This window comes from Trachypithecus francoisi, unplaced genomic scaffold (assembly GCF_009764315.1).
Source record: "Trachypithecus francoisi isolate TF-2019V2 unplaced genomic scaffold, Tfra_2.0 Lachesis_group1, whole genome shotgun sequence".
Taxonomy (NCBI): Eukaryota; Metazoa; Chordata; class Mammalia; order Primates; family Cercopithecidae; genus Trachypithecus; species Trachypithecus francoisi.
This window is the reverse complement of record NW_022681454.1, coordinates 34,714,664-34,730,059: the sequence shown is the minus strand read 5'-3', so window position 1 is coordinate 34,730,059 and position 15,396 is coordinate 34,714,664. Positions and strand designations below refer to the sequence as shown.

The following is a 15,396-nucleotide window of genomic DNA, read 5'->3' as shown; positions in this document are numbered from 1 at the left end:
TCATTGTTTACTTAACTGCAAACGAAGGGTTAAAAGTAAAAGACTGAATTTGACTTCAAAGTTCCTCTTACTCTAATAGTCTTTAATCCTACATTTGAATGAACATAACTTCATAAATTTTTATTTTGTTATTTTCAATATTTAGTTGAAATATTAATATTGGTTGTTTCCATTTGATATGGTTTGGCTCTGTTCCCACCCAAATCTCATCTCAAATTGTAATCCCCACATGTCAAGGGAGGGTCCTAGTAGGAAATGACTGGATCATGACTGCGGTTTCCCCCATGCTGTTCCCATTGATAGTGAGTGAGTTCTCCTGAGATCTGATGGCTTTAAAAGTGGCAGATTCCCCTACACACTCTTTCTCTCTTGCCACGATGTGAAGAAGGTTCTTGCTTTCCCCTTCACTTTCTGTCATGACTGTAAGTTTCCCAAGGCCTTCCCAGCCATGTGGAACTGTGAGTCAATTAAACCTCTTTGCTTTATATAATAAATTCCCAGCATCAGGTGTTCTTTATAGCAGCGTGAAAACAAGCGAATACACCAAGAATAATTCTATTTGGGAGGCTGAGGCAGAAGAATCATTTGAACTCAGGAGGCAGACATTGCAATGAGCCAAGATCACACCACTACACTCCAGCCTGGGTGACAGAGCAAGACTCCATCAAAAACAAAAAAAAGAGAATAAAGCAAATGAAAATTTTGATCTCAGAAAAAGAATTAACAATCTTCATAGCCCAGTCTTAATGAAAGCTAGATGTACTGCAGAAAATGGAACTTTTGGCTTAAGGGGTGGAAAGTAAACCTAGTTGTGAATTGAAATCTACAAGGATACATGCTATCAGTCCCCAAACCATTTAATACCACTGAACTGAATATCAGGATCCCTCTAGAAGTAGCTGAATAACAAGTGGAACTTTCCTCATTTAGTCCTATATTTAACATATACATTAGCCTTGCATTTTAACAGGTGCTCCCAATAATGGTCTGTCAAACATCATCCTTGTAACTTCATTTTGCGTGTAGAAGAACAAATAATGCAAAGGCATTTAAAATTCCTTTTTATTAGAATTATTTTAGCTGTTGACTACAGATACAGACTTTATTCAATTAAAGTTTATCTGTCATAATTATTTTAGTAGCATGTGAAACACACACATTTTTAAAATTCTCTTGTTATTTTGAATAAAGGCAAGTGTTTTAACTCTTTGACTATAAGTTCTTACATGCAGAGAAATTTGTTTATAAAGTCTATACAATAAAATTAATATATTACTAAGAGTATATTTCTTCTTTCGCACTGTATTATATCAAGAATATGTTTTAGCATACAACTTCTAGAGAGTTCTACCAATCATGTTGATTCATATGAAAAAATAATTATAGTATGCTTCTTGCTAAAGAGCGATAATAATCTAACATTTTTAGGAAGACAGATACCCCTGTACCCATATAAGTTTTTAAATGGGATCTTTGGCTGGGTCTGGGAACTAAATTGATACCAAACAGGGTAACGAGAAAACCAACTAAGTTTTCTTAATTTTACCTATACATCTTCACAAGACAGAGAAGACCCTAAGAAACGACCAAAGCAAAAATTTTATACTTTATAGACAAAGAATAATAAATTCTTTGAGGAAAAGAAATGGCAAGACATAGCGGTCTGGGTTAGGGGCAGTAAATCCAGGGGAGTCATTAGCAGATACACAAAAGCATGTGAAGTTGACAGAACATAAAAGTTATTTTAGGAAATTTATTGTACAGGTCCATTGCGGTGTCAATTGTCAAACACTGGTCATAAGAATTATCTTCTCAAGTGCTTTGAGGTCCAAATAATTGATGTGCCAGGTTGAGGCAATTTGGAGTGTTATAACCCTAAATTCTTCAATAGCATGATCTCCATACACACGTGTAATTTGCTGTTTAAGACATTATGATAACGAAAACTGCAAGTACATATGGTTTCACTGGTGATTCTATTAATATTAAGGCATAAATAGTGAATTTAATATACAATCTTTGTCAGAAAAAAATGAGAGAACCCTTTCCAAATGAAAACGATATTCTACTAAAAAATTAAAAGGAGTAAGAAGAATGACAGAAAATTACACACCAGTAGCCATCATAAATATCTATATAAAATACCTAAAAACATAGCAGAATAATAACTAATTAAAGTAGGCAATATAAAAATATTTTTAAAAAACACATTTACTAATTCAGGTTTATCCCTGGAATGTAAGGTTACTTTAACCCTTGTAAATCAGTCTATGTAATTTAACATTTTGGTACAATAAAATATAAATATCATAAAATTAAAAATAGATTCAAAAAACAAATCTGACAAAATTAAAATGCATAAATGATAGAAACAGTGAGCAAACTAAAAGTAGAAGAAAATCTTCATAATCTGACAGAAAACAAAAATCATCTACAAAATATCAATATGTGTTCTACATGTAAGCAGTGGGGAGGTATGCTTCATCTTCCTAAGGATGGCGTAGCCACATAATTTATTTGGAAATCTTCTGTACTTGAGATTTATCTATTCTCTCCCATTATTTATTTATTCAATCTTGTATTATATCAGGATGAGAACATGGATATTTATTTTACATTTTGGGGTATAATCCAATACTATTATTTTATTTATTATGGTTCACATTATTCCAACTTTAACCATTAGGAATTCTTTCAATTTGGCTTCTTTCCTGTGTCCCTTTTACATATCCCCATCATTCTTTTATTTTTGGGAAATATTTATTTACTTTCTCACACTACAAGATGGTACAAGTTCATCTACCGTGTTTCCTGACTCAGTCACAGAATAAGCTATTTCTCCAAAGAGCTCTGGTTCATTTTATTGGAGAATAGTATTAATACCAAGGTTAACTGTACTTGTTACTACTGCAGTCAGTCCTTAGACTCCCTCAGGTGACAAAGCTATATTCTTAGGTATTTTCGGAGTCTATACGTATTTTCATAAATTTCACATTCTCTTAAAATTAACTTTTAATGATACTTTAGCATTTTTATTAGTGCTAAATTTTCTCAATACAAAAATTAGAGAATAGTTGAATACACTTTCAGGGCAAAACGTTTGCTGTTTATTTCTTTCTCTACATTTTAGTTTAGTTTTTATTTTCCTAACTTATTTGTGCTTGTTCTAGGATGCACTGTATTTTTTATGAGGTCTGAACTTAGCATTAATTGTCCTGCACCTAATTTTAGTACTTAATCTTATATTTCTTAATTGTTTGCATTTGTAACGACACTGTACCAAATATACTGTAAATGCCATGAAGATGCAACCTACCTTACAATTAGTTCCAGTCTCCAACACAACCAACATTGAATTTCAGGAAGGGTAAGTTGCTGTTGAGCTCCTTTCTCTCACCAAATACGAATTCATCTACAGATTCATTTCTATATCTGGATTAAATACACACACACACACACACATTATAATTTTAAAAAATTTAAGTTGATTGGATATGTGAAATCTAGCAACATTGTGGGTATTCTTTTTAGAAAAAGTGGTTTGTTTTGAATCCCTAAAAGCTTCCCTTGTGGAGTATTCATGAATATCTGTTGAACTAATAAATGAATGTTGAAAAAATAAGTGAATGTGAAGTAAACACTTATATTGCTCTCTTAAATATTTATTTGCTCTCTTAACTGATTGATACAATGATTTATGAATTAGTTATAGGTTTTCTTGATTAATTTTTCCCTTGCAACCACCCATTCTGGTTGTCTTTTTATTTTGTTTGTTTTTAATTTCACTGATGTTTGGAATTTCACTAGGTTAATTGGTATTCTTCTTTATCTTCTATAGTTTCTTCACTTTTAGAGATATTGGGATTCCTAAACTGTGGTACACCCATGAATTGTGAGAGGAAAAGGAATTTGTGCATTTGTGCTTTTACTTTTGCATGACAGAAACATGAGTCTAGTCTCTGTCACTTGTTTGAGTACAAAAATGATCTTTCATGTCTGACAAGTGGCTGTCAGCTGTAATCCACTATATGCAGGCCCTTAGCATGTCATCACTCTGACTGATGCCTACACGTGAAATTCAGTTCACAGGCTTGTATTGAGTGTCAGGAATTGTGCTTTCTGGTAAGAAAGCTCATGGCCCTTGGAAAAGAGCTGACACTGATTAACTATCCTAGTCAAACTTACATCTGCCAAAGAAAGCCTCCTGTGTGCTGTTGACAAGATAGACAATTCTGAAAAACATATAAAGCCTCAGGGGTACCTATAAAAATATTGTCCCAACCCTATTGATTACCATGACTCACTTCATGAACACTATTTGCCACAGACCAATTTGCCATTTCTAAAGTTAATGGCAAATTTTCTTTTTATAAGAGCATTATGCACCTCCATATGCAATGATGTAAATAACCTATATTCACTGTTAAAAAGTCTATGGAGTTTTCAAAATTTTTACCCCTAACTGGGATGATTTTTTAGCATATCTTTCTAGCCTATCTGCTAGAACAGCTGGCTGGGTCATTTTAATTGCTCAGAATATTATTGAATATTTTCATGCCTGAGTTTGCATTGCCAATCTTGCTACACAGAAATCAACTCATTGGACAGATTCAATTTCCTTTCTTCAAAAGTCATTTTCTTAGCTGGAGGAATGGTTCAAGACTTCCACACATAATCCTTCTCAGTCAAGAAAATTTTCCTCTTAGTAAAACAAACTTGATTCTTTTTCTTTAGAATTCAAAGTTTCTTACATAAAATGCCATAGACATAGTTTAAAGATGATCTGGTTTAGTTGGTGTCAGAATAACTGTTACTCAATGATGGACTCCTTCCAATTCTCAGGCTAATTTTATTTCATAAGGAAACACTAGTGAGCTAGTTATAATTTTTAGAATTCTAAGCCAAATCACAACTCACAGTATTTATCTTTCATTACTTTTCAGCAACCTCAGAAAATACTATTTCCTATTTCTTCAAATATTTTGTTAATTTGATTATGAAATGCTTTCTCACACTGTTAATTTTCCATTAAAATTAAATACTGAGGCGTTGGACACCTATAGAGTCCTCCGTTATTTAGTATATGTAGCACTTCAAATTCATTTTTTAATATCGCCAACCTCCCTCACTATCTCCTGTCTATACTGCTTTTCTTGTTCTTTATGGGATATGAACCAAGCACATGCCATTATTCAAGCTTTTATATTTGTGTTTCCCCATACCTAAAATTAATTTCCCTCAGATAGTCATATAGTATCTCATATCAGTTCAAGTTTTACTCACATACTACTCCCATTATGAGGGTTTCCCTGAAAACCCTACAGAAATTACCATATTTTAACATCCTGAGTATTTCTGTGAGACGGTCTCACTCTGTCACCAAGGCTGAAGTAGAATGGCTCCATCTTGGCTCACTGTAGCCTTGATGACTCGGGCTCAAGTGATCCACCTGCCTCAGCCACCTGAGTAGCTAGAACTATAGGCATGTGCCAACATGCCAGGCTAATATTTGTATTTTTGGAGGGAGATTGTGCAGTGTTTCCAAGGCTGGTCTTAATCTCCTTGCCTCAAGCAATCCTCCTGTCTCAGTCTCCCAAAATTCAGGGAATACAGGTGTGAGCCACCGTGCCCAACCATGATTACTCTATTTCTATGCTTAATTTTTATTCCTAAAACTTATTAAAATCAAATATTTATACTTTATATGCATTTGTAATTTAAACTATTGCCTATTTTTTCTCTAGATTTTAAATGTTATAAAAGCAATAAGATTGTCTGCTTGATTCACTATTGTATGTAGGTCGTCAAGTCCTAATAACTCTAAGGGCACAATTGACATACTCTATGAGAACTGTGCTGTGTCCCACATGGTCTCAATGAGACTTCGTGTGAGTTGTATAGTAGTGCACAACCTATGTTCTGTATGTGTCTATTCTAACTGCATCCCTAGTACTTACATAAGTGACTTATATAAGAGATACTTCATAAAGATTTTTAGTTTTAAGGTCTGATTATACTTTACATTAATTAGCATATACTAAACTGCTGTCCAAAACAAGCCAAAAATGAATAAAGCTAAAAGACAATAGGTATTTTCTTCTTGTTCACTCAACAGTCTAAGGCTGATATGCTCTTTGTTGATGGGTGACTCTCTTCCATACAGTGATTCAAGAACATAGGCTTTTTCTGTCTTATAGCCCTGCACCCTGAAAACCTTATTATCTTCTGTTTTCAAGTGCTCAAAGAGAGACTATGGAGAAAACTACACTCAGTATGGAAAATTGATCTAAAGCAGTGATTTGAGAAAAATTTAACTGTTAGTGCTTATATGGAAAGGAAGACAGGGCTAAAATCAGTGATTAAAGATGAAATATAAAATGTAAGAAACTAGAAAAAAAAAGCAAGTGAGTTCAAAGTGTGTAGAATAAAAGAACGAACAAATACAGATAAAAGCAGAAATTTTTTTAAAAAAAGAAGATAGTCAAACAATAGAGAAAATCAATATAGTCGAAAGGAGGTTCTTCATAAAAAAATTTAAGCATATAGATAGATTCCATTTTAAAAAGCATAATTGAGAGAGTAAATTAATCACAAATAATAGGAATAAAAAAAGTGTTACACCAGAGATACTACAGTTATTCAAAGGGAAGTTAAAAATATGAAAAGCTTCATGCAACTAAATTGGACATATTGGAAACATTTATTTTAAAATACAATTGTCAAAACTAACACAAGATGAAGCAAAAATCTAAGATAGTTTATAAATTAAATTATTTGTTTAATTATAGATTATTTGCAAATTAAACTCTTTGCAACACAGTACCAACAAAATAAAAAGAAAAATAATAGACCTAGGTGTTTTTATTCGTGAATTTTATAAAATAGTCAAGGAAGAAAAAAAAAACAATAAAACAGTAATTATCTCAGAAAACAGAGAAAAATCTCTCCCCATCTCATTTTGAGAGACTAATTCTAAAATTTGACAATGATATTTCATAAAAAGGAAAATTCTACATTAATATTTTTCCCAAACACAAACAAAATATCCTTAAAATATTAAGAGATCAATATATATAACAATCCAATGTAACAGAGTATCATAACCAAGATAGCTTTCTCTGAGGAATTCAGATCTTTACACATATGATATTTGAATATCCTTTCACTGTTTTCTTTTCATTTTCTTTTAATATTTTGCCTTTTCATGTTCACTTTTCACTTTTTCTGTGACTATAATATGCTACATTGGAAACTTCAGTGAAATTGTCAACATTTTATTCTCAGTAAGCCACTTGTAATAAAATAGTATATGCTAACTATAATCACTAATTCAACTATAATAAATATAAAGAGATAAACTTTCATGAGAAACATCACTTGTATGAAGACCGAATAACTGTATATCACTACTTATAAAGTTCTGGTAAATTGTTATTGTTTAGTTTCCAGAAAATAATGATTAAATTGTCTGCTTTTCTTTCACTTATTAAACATATTTTCCGTGAAATGATGTTTATCAAATTCAGACATTGTTAAAATAGGTTAAGATTTAGTAAAAATTGTGATACCTTTTTTTTTTTGAATCAGAGTCTCACTTTGTTCCCCAGGCTGGAGTGCAGTGGCACAATCTCGGCTCACTGCAACCTCCACCTCCTGAGTTCAAGCAATTCTTCTACCTCAGCCTCCCAAGTAGCTGGGACTACAGGTATATGCCACCACCTGTGGCTAATTTTTTGTATTTTTAGTAAAGTCGGGTTTTCACTGTATTAGCCAGGATGGTCTCTATCTCCTGACCTTGTGATCTGCTCACTTTGGCCTCCCAAAAATTGTGAAATTTTAAAACAGCTCTACTAATGTAATTAACCATATTGACAGAATAAAGGGAGAAAAACAATGTTATGTTCAAGTGGTACAAAAAAAGCACTAGAAATAGTTAACAATCATTCATAATAAAAGCTACTACCAAATTAGAAGTACAGGAGAAATCCCACAATATATTAAAAGGCATCTATAGCTAATATTATGCTTAGTGTCAGGACCTTATTGAGAAAGCTTGATTTTACCACTTCAATTCAACATTGTACTGGAGATTACAGCTTTTGCATTAAGAAGAGAAAGGTAATAAAAGTATTAAAAATATAACTAAAAAATGATAACTCTCATATCACAGTAGACATGACTATGTGGAAGATTCTATAAAACCTACAAAGTAATGACAACTTAAACTTGGCAGTATGAGCAGAAAAGATAACTATTGGGTACTGGGAATAATACCCAAGATATGAAATAATATGTACAACAAACTCCCGTGAGATTTACCTATGTAACAAACTTTCACGTGTACCCCCAAACCTAAAATAAATGCCAAAATAATAAATAATAGCAATACGACAGAAAAAAAGGTCATTTAAAAATCATGTTTTTCCATATGAGTAACAATTAGAAAATAGCATTTTTAAAATAGCATTTATAATTTTATAAAATTAAACTACTTAGAAATAAATTTAACAAATATGTGTACAATCTTTATAATGAAAATCACACAGCATCACTGAGAACAATTAAAGATCTAAGTAAAAAATATCATTTATGTGACAGAAAGTTCAATATTAAGATGTTTTCCACAATTTGGCTTATACTTTCAGTGCTCTCACTTAGAAATTGACAGTTTGATTCTAAAATTTACATGGGAATGCAAACATCCTAGAATAGGAAACCCTTTTAATAATGAAAACAGAAAGTTGAAGAACTTCCATTATATTTTAACAAATAGTACTATAAAGCTTCAATAATTAAGATAGAGTGGATTGGTCAAAACACAAGTATACAGATTAATGGTATAGATTGGAGTACAAAAATAGACCAACATGCATGTGGTCAGTTTTTTAAGAAAATAGGAAAAATCACAATAGGGAAAGACATGTTTTTCTTCCAGTGGTTCTAGAACAACTATATGTTTATACGGAAAAAAAATTCTGTATTAATATTTATCTCACATCAGACAAAAAAAACTAACACATGGTATATTATAGACTAACAAGAGAGATGTCACTATAAATTTCTAGGAAAAAAAATAGAGAAACAAACTTCATGGCCTTGGGGAAAAAAATAAAGATTTCTCTAGTTAGGACACAAGAAAAAACTATGAAGAGCAATATTGATGAATTACCTTTAGTCAAATTTTTTTAAATAACATATTTTTGCTTTCAAAAAACTTCATAAAGGTAATTAAAAGGCAAAACATAGAATGCTGTGAAATACAGTTTATATATTTGACAAAGGGTTTAAATCTAACCTGTACAAAATAATTACAACTCAAAAAAAATAGCAAGACATTTGCCAAAATTTTATAAAACACTTCAAAAAAGGCAACATTTTGCACATAAATACACAAAAAAGTTCAATGTAATTAGTCATTCTGTAAATGGGAAGTAAAATCACAGTAATATAAAATTACAGAAAAACTTAGTTCTAAAATTTATGAAGGTGTAGAGGAAAATAAATTTACATATGCTACTGCTGAGCATGTAGAATCATAAAACTACTTTGGAAAACTGTTTAGTAGTTTCAAACATATGTAAACAACATTGCTCCTATAAACAAGACATTTGACTTACTTGTATTTACTGAAGGGATATAAAAAACATATTTAATATTATGATTTATGCACAAATCTCAACAGAAGCTTTATTCACATCCATCAAAAACTGGCTGTAATACAAGTGTCCATCACAAAGTGAACAGACAACATGTATTCTCTGAGCATGCTCATTAATGGAAATAAATCATTATTGACATATGGGTACATTTTGAAACCATACTCTAAGTAAAGGAAGCCAGAAACAAATGCCATATGTTTATATTTATATACAAGTCTAGAAACTACAAACAAACTTATAATGACCCTTAGCAAATCAGAGGTTGCCTGAAGCTGGGAACACAGAAAGAGATGGATGGATTGTAAAGTGGCCAGAAAAACCTTTTTGGAATGATGGAAATGTTTTATATCTTGATTGTAGTAGTGGTTTTGTGGCTGAGTACATATGTCAAAACTGTTGGAATTTTATACTACGAATTGATTCAGTAAATTATGCCTCCATGAATTTGATAAAAGTAAGCATAGAAAGTGAAGTAATAAAATATATCAGACCCATGCAGAAAATAAGCATAAGAAAGCTAGAATAGCTATAATCTTAGTAGACAATTAGACTTAAAGATTTATAGTTTTACAAGAGGTATATATGTTACTGGATTTGGGGGTTGTTGCTTTTTCTGGTGGGAAACCTTTGTGGCTGGTGGCTCTTTTGCCCAAGTTCTTGTCCTGTGTCCAGGAAGAATGACGTATACAGAGACAGGGAGGGTGAGCAAGACTAAGGGGAGCTTTATTAAGCGTTACAATAGCTCAGAGGAGACCTGCAATTGGTAGCTCCTCCTCTGTAGTCAGGTTGCCTCCTGGAGGGTTCAGCTCTCAACAGAGAGGCCCTGGGGTGGGTGGCTCTTTTCTGCAGCTGGTCGTTCGGTTGTCTTCTCAAGTCTCGGCAGAGAGGCTCTTTTCTGCAGGTGGTCATTCCATCGTCTCTCTGTTCTCTGACCTGCTCTGGCTGAACCTGGGGATTTTTATGAACATCAGAGGGAAGGAAGTGCGTGCCAGTTGGTCTATGGGCAGCTGTGGACAGGCCGGAAAACGGCACCACAAGTCCCTGCTCTGGTCCACGGGCGTGGCAGCCTGGCCCCGAGCCTACAGGTCCTCCTTGGCCTGAGGATGGGGCCTTACTGGGGACCTGCTCTCTTCCACACAGGAAACTCTGCCTCCTGCTGCCATTCATGGCACCTAGGCTTGCTCCCAACTTTGCTCTTATATCAGAGCAGGAGCCAACAGCAGGGAGAAGCCAGTCAATGGGGTCAGGCAATTCTTAGTCTGCAAGGGCAGGGAAGGCCTTCCCCGGCCCCCAGGAGTGCAGGAATGCCTGAGGCTGCAGCAGCTGGTTTGGGCAGCTGCAACTATATGGTGGGGTGGGGGAGTTCCTGACTGCCCTGTAGAGAAGGAGGCACAGTTTTGCAGTCGTGGTTTGGGTGGCTGCAGTGGCACCCAGAAGGGCAGCACTCCTGCCTCTGTGCTCCCTGGAGAACGCAGCCTCAGCTGCTACCCCTCACAGCCTGGGGCCGGGGCTCCTGATCCTTGCTGGGCCCTGGCCGGCATCCAGGGCAGTGGCAATATGGCCATGAGAGCCCCCATTTCGCTGGCACTCAGCGGTGACCCGGGGCAGAGTGTATCACTCCCCGGGCCCAGCCATCGGGAGTAGAAGGCTTAGCAGTCACCCTGACTCCAGGCAGACCCTGGGGACACGGCCCCAAGTGGCCCTGCACAGACACTCCTCCTGATGCCCAGGAACCTGGCACCCTTGGTCAGGGCAGCGGGACAGCGGCCGGGTCCCTGAAGCAGGCACCACTCCCACTTCTCACCCCAGGCCCCCAAAGTGCGGCCCAAACTCTGTACTGAAGACATTCCCTGCTCGACTTGGCTGCTGCCCCTCTGTGTCACTCCCCCACTGGTGGGCGATTCTGCCAGGGACCACAGCCCGGGCGTCAGGGTAGCAGGATGTGGGGGATGGGCTGTCCGCCGCCTCCTGGCGCCCTTCCTACAGCAGCTGGCGTGATCACAGCAGCTGCACCAGGTAGCCCTCTGCTGCCACCAATATAACGTGACAATAATAGTACTAACTAATCAAGAAGACATAAGAGTCACAAATATGTATGCACTTAAAATCAGAGCATCAAAATCTGATAGATTAATGGTAGAAATAAAAAAAAATCTCTCCCTCAGCAAATTATAGAAGTAGACAAAAATACTTTCAGAATATAGAAGAATTAGGTATTATTAATCAACTTGACCTAGTTGACATTTAGAGAAAAATAAATAATGCACATCCTTTTCATGAATTCCTGAAAATGTTTCAATCAACTTTAGAAATTGTCAACTTACAGTTTATTATCTGCTCAAAATTGATTAAATTAACCATAAACAGCAAGTTTTCTACAAAATTCCTTAGACCTTTGGAAAGTATACCTTATTTTATTTTATTTGCTGTACTAAGGCTTAACATGAAATCTACCCTATTAGCACATTTTTCTTTTCTTTTTTGAGATGGAGTCTCCCTCTGTTGCCCAGGCTGGAGTCCAGTGGCACCATGTCCGCTCATTACAACCTCTGCCTCCCAGGTTCAAACAATTCTCCTGCCTCAGTCTCTTAACTAGCTGGGACTACAATTGTGTGCCACCAAGCCCAGCTAATTTTTGTATTTTTAGTAGAGACAGGGTTTCACCAGGCTGTTCTGAAACTCCTGACGTCAGGTGATCTGCCCACTTCAGCCTCCCAAAGTGTCTGGATTACAGGTGTGAGCCCCTGCGCCAGCCCTATTAGCAAATTTTTAAATGTGCAATAAAATACTATTCACCTTAGAAAAGTATTGCACAGGAGAAATCTAGAACTTACTAATCTTCCCTAATTAAAACTTTATGCCCCCCGTCTCCACTAAAAATACAAAAAATTAGCCGGGCGTGGTGGTGGGTACCTGTAGTCCCAGCTACTTGGAAGGCTGAGGCGGGAGAATGGCGTGAACCCGGGAGGTGGAGCTTGCAGTGAGGGGAGATCCGGCCACAGCACTCCAGCCTGGGCAACAGAGAAAGACTCCGTCTCAAAAAAAAAAAAAAACTTTATGCCTTTGATTAGCAATTTTCCATTGCTATGCTCTTCTCTCACAGCTCCTAATAACAATTTTACTGATTCTATGACTTTATTATAGATACTTCATCTCATTGGAATCATGCAGTATTTGTTCTTCTGAGTGACTGGCTTGTTTGGCTTAGAATGATCTTTAAGATTCATCAATGTCGTAGTAAATGACAAAATTTCCTTTTTTAAAAGGTGAAATAATATCCCATTGTATGAATACACCATTTCTCTTGTCTGTTCATCAGTTAATGGACACATGGTTTATTCTCCGTTTTGGCAATTGTGAGCTTGCTGGATCATATGGTCATTCTATTTTTAATTTTTTGAAGAACCTCCATGTTGCAGGAAGTCAGGGACCCCGAAAGGAGGGACCTGTTGAAGACGTGACAGAAGAACATAAATTGTGAAGATTTCATGGGCATTTATTTGTTCCCCAAATTCATACTTTTATAATATCTTATGCCTGTCTTTACTACAATCTCTGAACATAAACTGTGAAAATTTTATGGACATTTATCACTTCCCCAATCAATACTCTTGTGATTTCCAACAGGATGAGGAAATTCCTGCTTAGTAAATTTTAGTCAGATGGGTTGTCTGCTCTCAAAACCTGTCTCCAGATGTTATCAATGACAATACGCACCCAGTGGGACATGAAACTTCATTAGCAATTTTAATTTCTCCCTGGTCCGGTGATCTCACTCTGCCCCCATTTGCCTTGTGATATTTTATTGCCTTGGGAAACATGTGATCTCTGTGACCAGCACCCTATTCATACACTCCCTCCCATTTGAAATCCATAATAAAAATGTGCTGGATTTGCAACTTGGGGTCATCACAGAACCTGCAGACATGTGATGTCTCCCCCGGACACCCAGCTTTAAAATTTTTCTCTTTTATACTCTTTCCCTTTATTTCTCAGACCTGCTGACACTTAGGGAAAATAGAAAAGAACCTATGTTGAAATATCAGGGACTGGTTCCCCCGATACCTCCATACTGTTTATTATAGTGACTGAACAATTTTGCATTCCTATCAGCCGCGTACAAGATATCCTTTTTTTTTTTGTCCTTACTAAGTTATGTTTTGTTTTTTCTTGTTTTTTTTTTTTTTGTATTCTTCTTTGTTTTTGTTTTGTTTTTATAATACCCATACTAACCGCTGTGAGGTGATGTCTCATTATAGTTTTGGTTTGCATTTGGATATGATTAACTATGTTGCATGTGTTTTCGTATACTTGTTGACCATTTGTCCATCTTTGGAGAAATGTTTATTCAAATGTTTAACCCATTTTTAACCTTGGGTTTTAGGTGTTTGTGTGTGTGTGTGTGTGTGTGTGTGTGTTTTGTTTGGGATTTTCTTGCTGTTGAGTTATAGGGGTTTCTTAAATACTTTGTCAATTAAGCTCTTATCTAACATACTGTTCGCAAATATTTTCTCCCATTCTGTAGACAGTTGCCTTTTTGGTTTGTTGATTGTTTCCTTTGCTGTGCAGAAGCTTTTTAGTTCAATTTATTCCCACTTGTCTATTTTTATTTTTGTTGCCAATGCTTTTATTTCATATTCATGAATTCAATACCAAGAAAAAGTCATAAATATATTTTTCCATATTTTCTTCTATAAATTTGACAGTTTGAGGTTTTACCGTTTAAGTTTTTCATCCATTTTGAGGTTTTTTTAATATGGTAGAGGATATGAGTCCAAATTCATTATTGTGCATGTAAATATCTAGTGTTCTTAACACCATTTGTTGAAAAGACAACCATTTCCTGATTGTGTGTTTGCAGAACCTTACTGAAGATCAATGAGCCCTGTGCGTGTGAATTTACTTCTGGGGTCTCTATTCTGTTCCATTGGTTCGTATGTCTGTATCTATGCCAATGATCAACTATTTTGATTACTATAGCTTTGTAAAATAATTTAAAATCAGGAAATGTAATACTTCCATTACTGTTTTTGTTTATTATAATTGTATTAACTTTGGGGACTCTTTTGTGTTATACATAAATTTTAGAATTGTCTTTTTTTATACTTCTGGAAAAAATGCCACTGGGAATTTGGATTTTGACAGAGATAACATTGAATCTGTAGATTACTTTGCACAGTATGAACATTTCAACAATGCTAAGTCTTCTAATAAATGAATACCAGTTATATATTTTTTGTACCTTGTTAAATTTCTTTCTTCAATATTTGGTAGTTTTCATGTACAAGTCTTTTTCTTCCTTACTTTAGATATTTCTAAGTATTTTATCCTTTTTCATAGTATTGTAAATGGAAGTATTTTCTTACACTCTTTTTTGATAGTGTGTTGTTTGTGTATAGAAATGCAACTAATTATTGTATGTTGATTTTGTATCTTGCCACTTCACTTTTTGTAGGTTATCCAGTTTGTTGGTATAGAATTATTTACAGTAATCTCTTATGAATAATTTTGATTTTTCTTACAACCTTTGTAATGTCTCATGTTTCACTTATGATTATATTTATTTTAGTCTTTTTTCTTTGTCTAGCTAAAGGTTTGACAATTTTGTTGATCTCAAATTACCGACTCTTAGTTTTGTTTTCTATTGTTTTTCTACTCTGTGTTTCATTTATTTCTCTTCTAATATTTGTTATTTCCTTTCTTCTGCAAATATTAGTTTTGGTTTGTTCTTTTTCTA

The 15,396-nt window shown here is 35.0% G+C and overlaps 1 protein-coding gene across 1 annotated transcript in view; it reads right to left on the bottom strand.

The window, feature by feature from the left end:
- LOC117084886 overlaps positions 1-15,396 on the bottom strand; it is a 64,477-nt gene that overhangs the window by 36,898 nt on the left and 12,183 nt on the right. Inside the window, exon 2 of the mRNA XM_033213313.1 lies at positions 11,320-11,721. Within this exon, the coding sequence (XP_033069204.1) occupies positions 11,320-11,721 (402 nt within the window). The remainder of the gene's footprint in view (positions 1-11,319; positions 11,722-15,396) is intronic.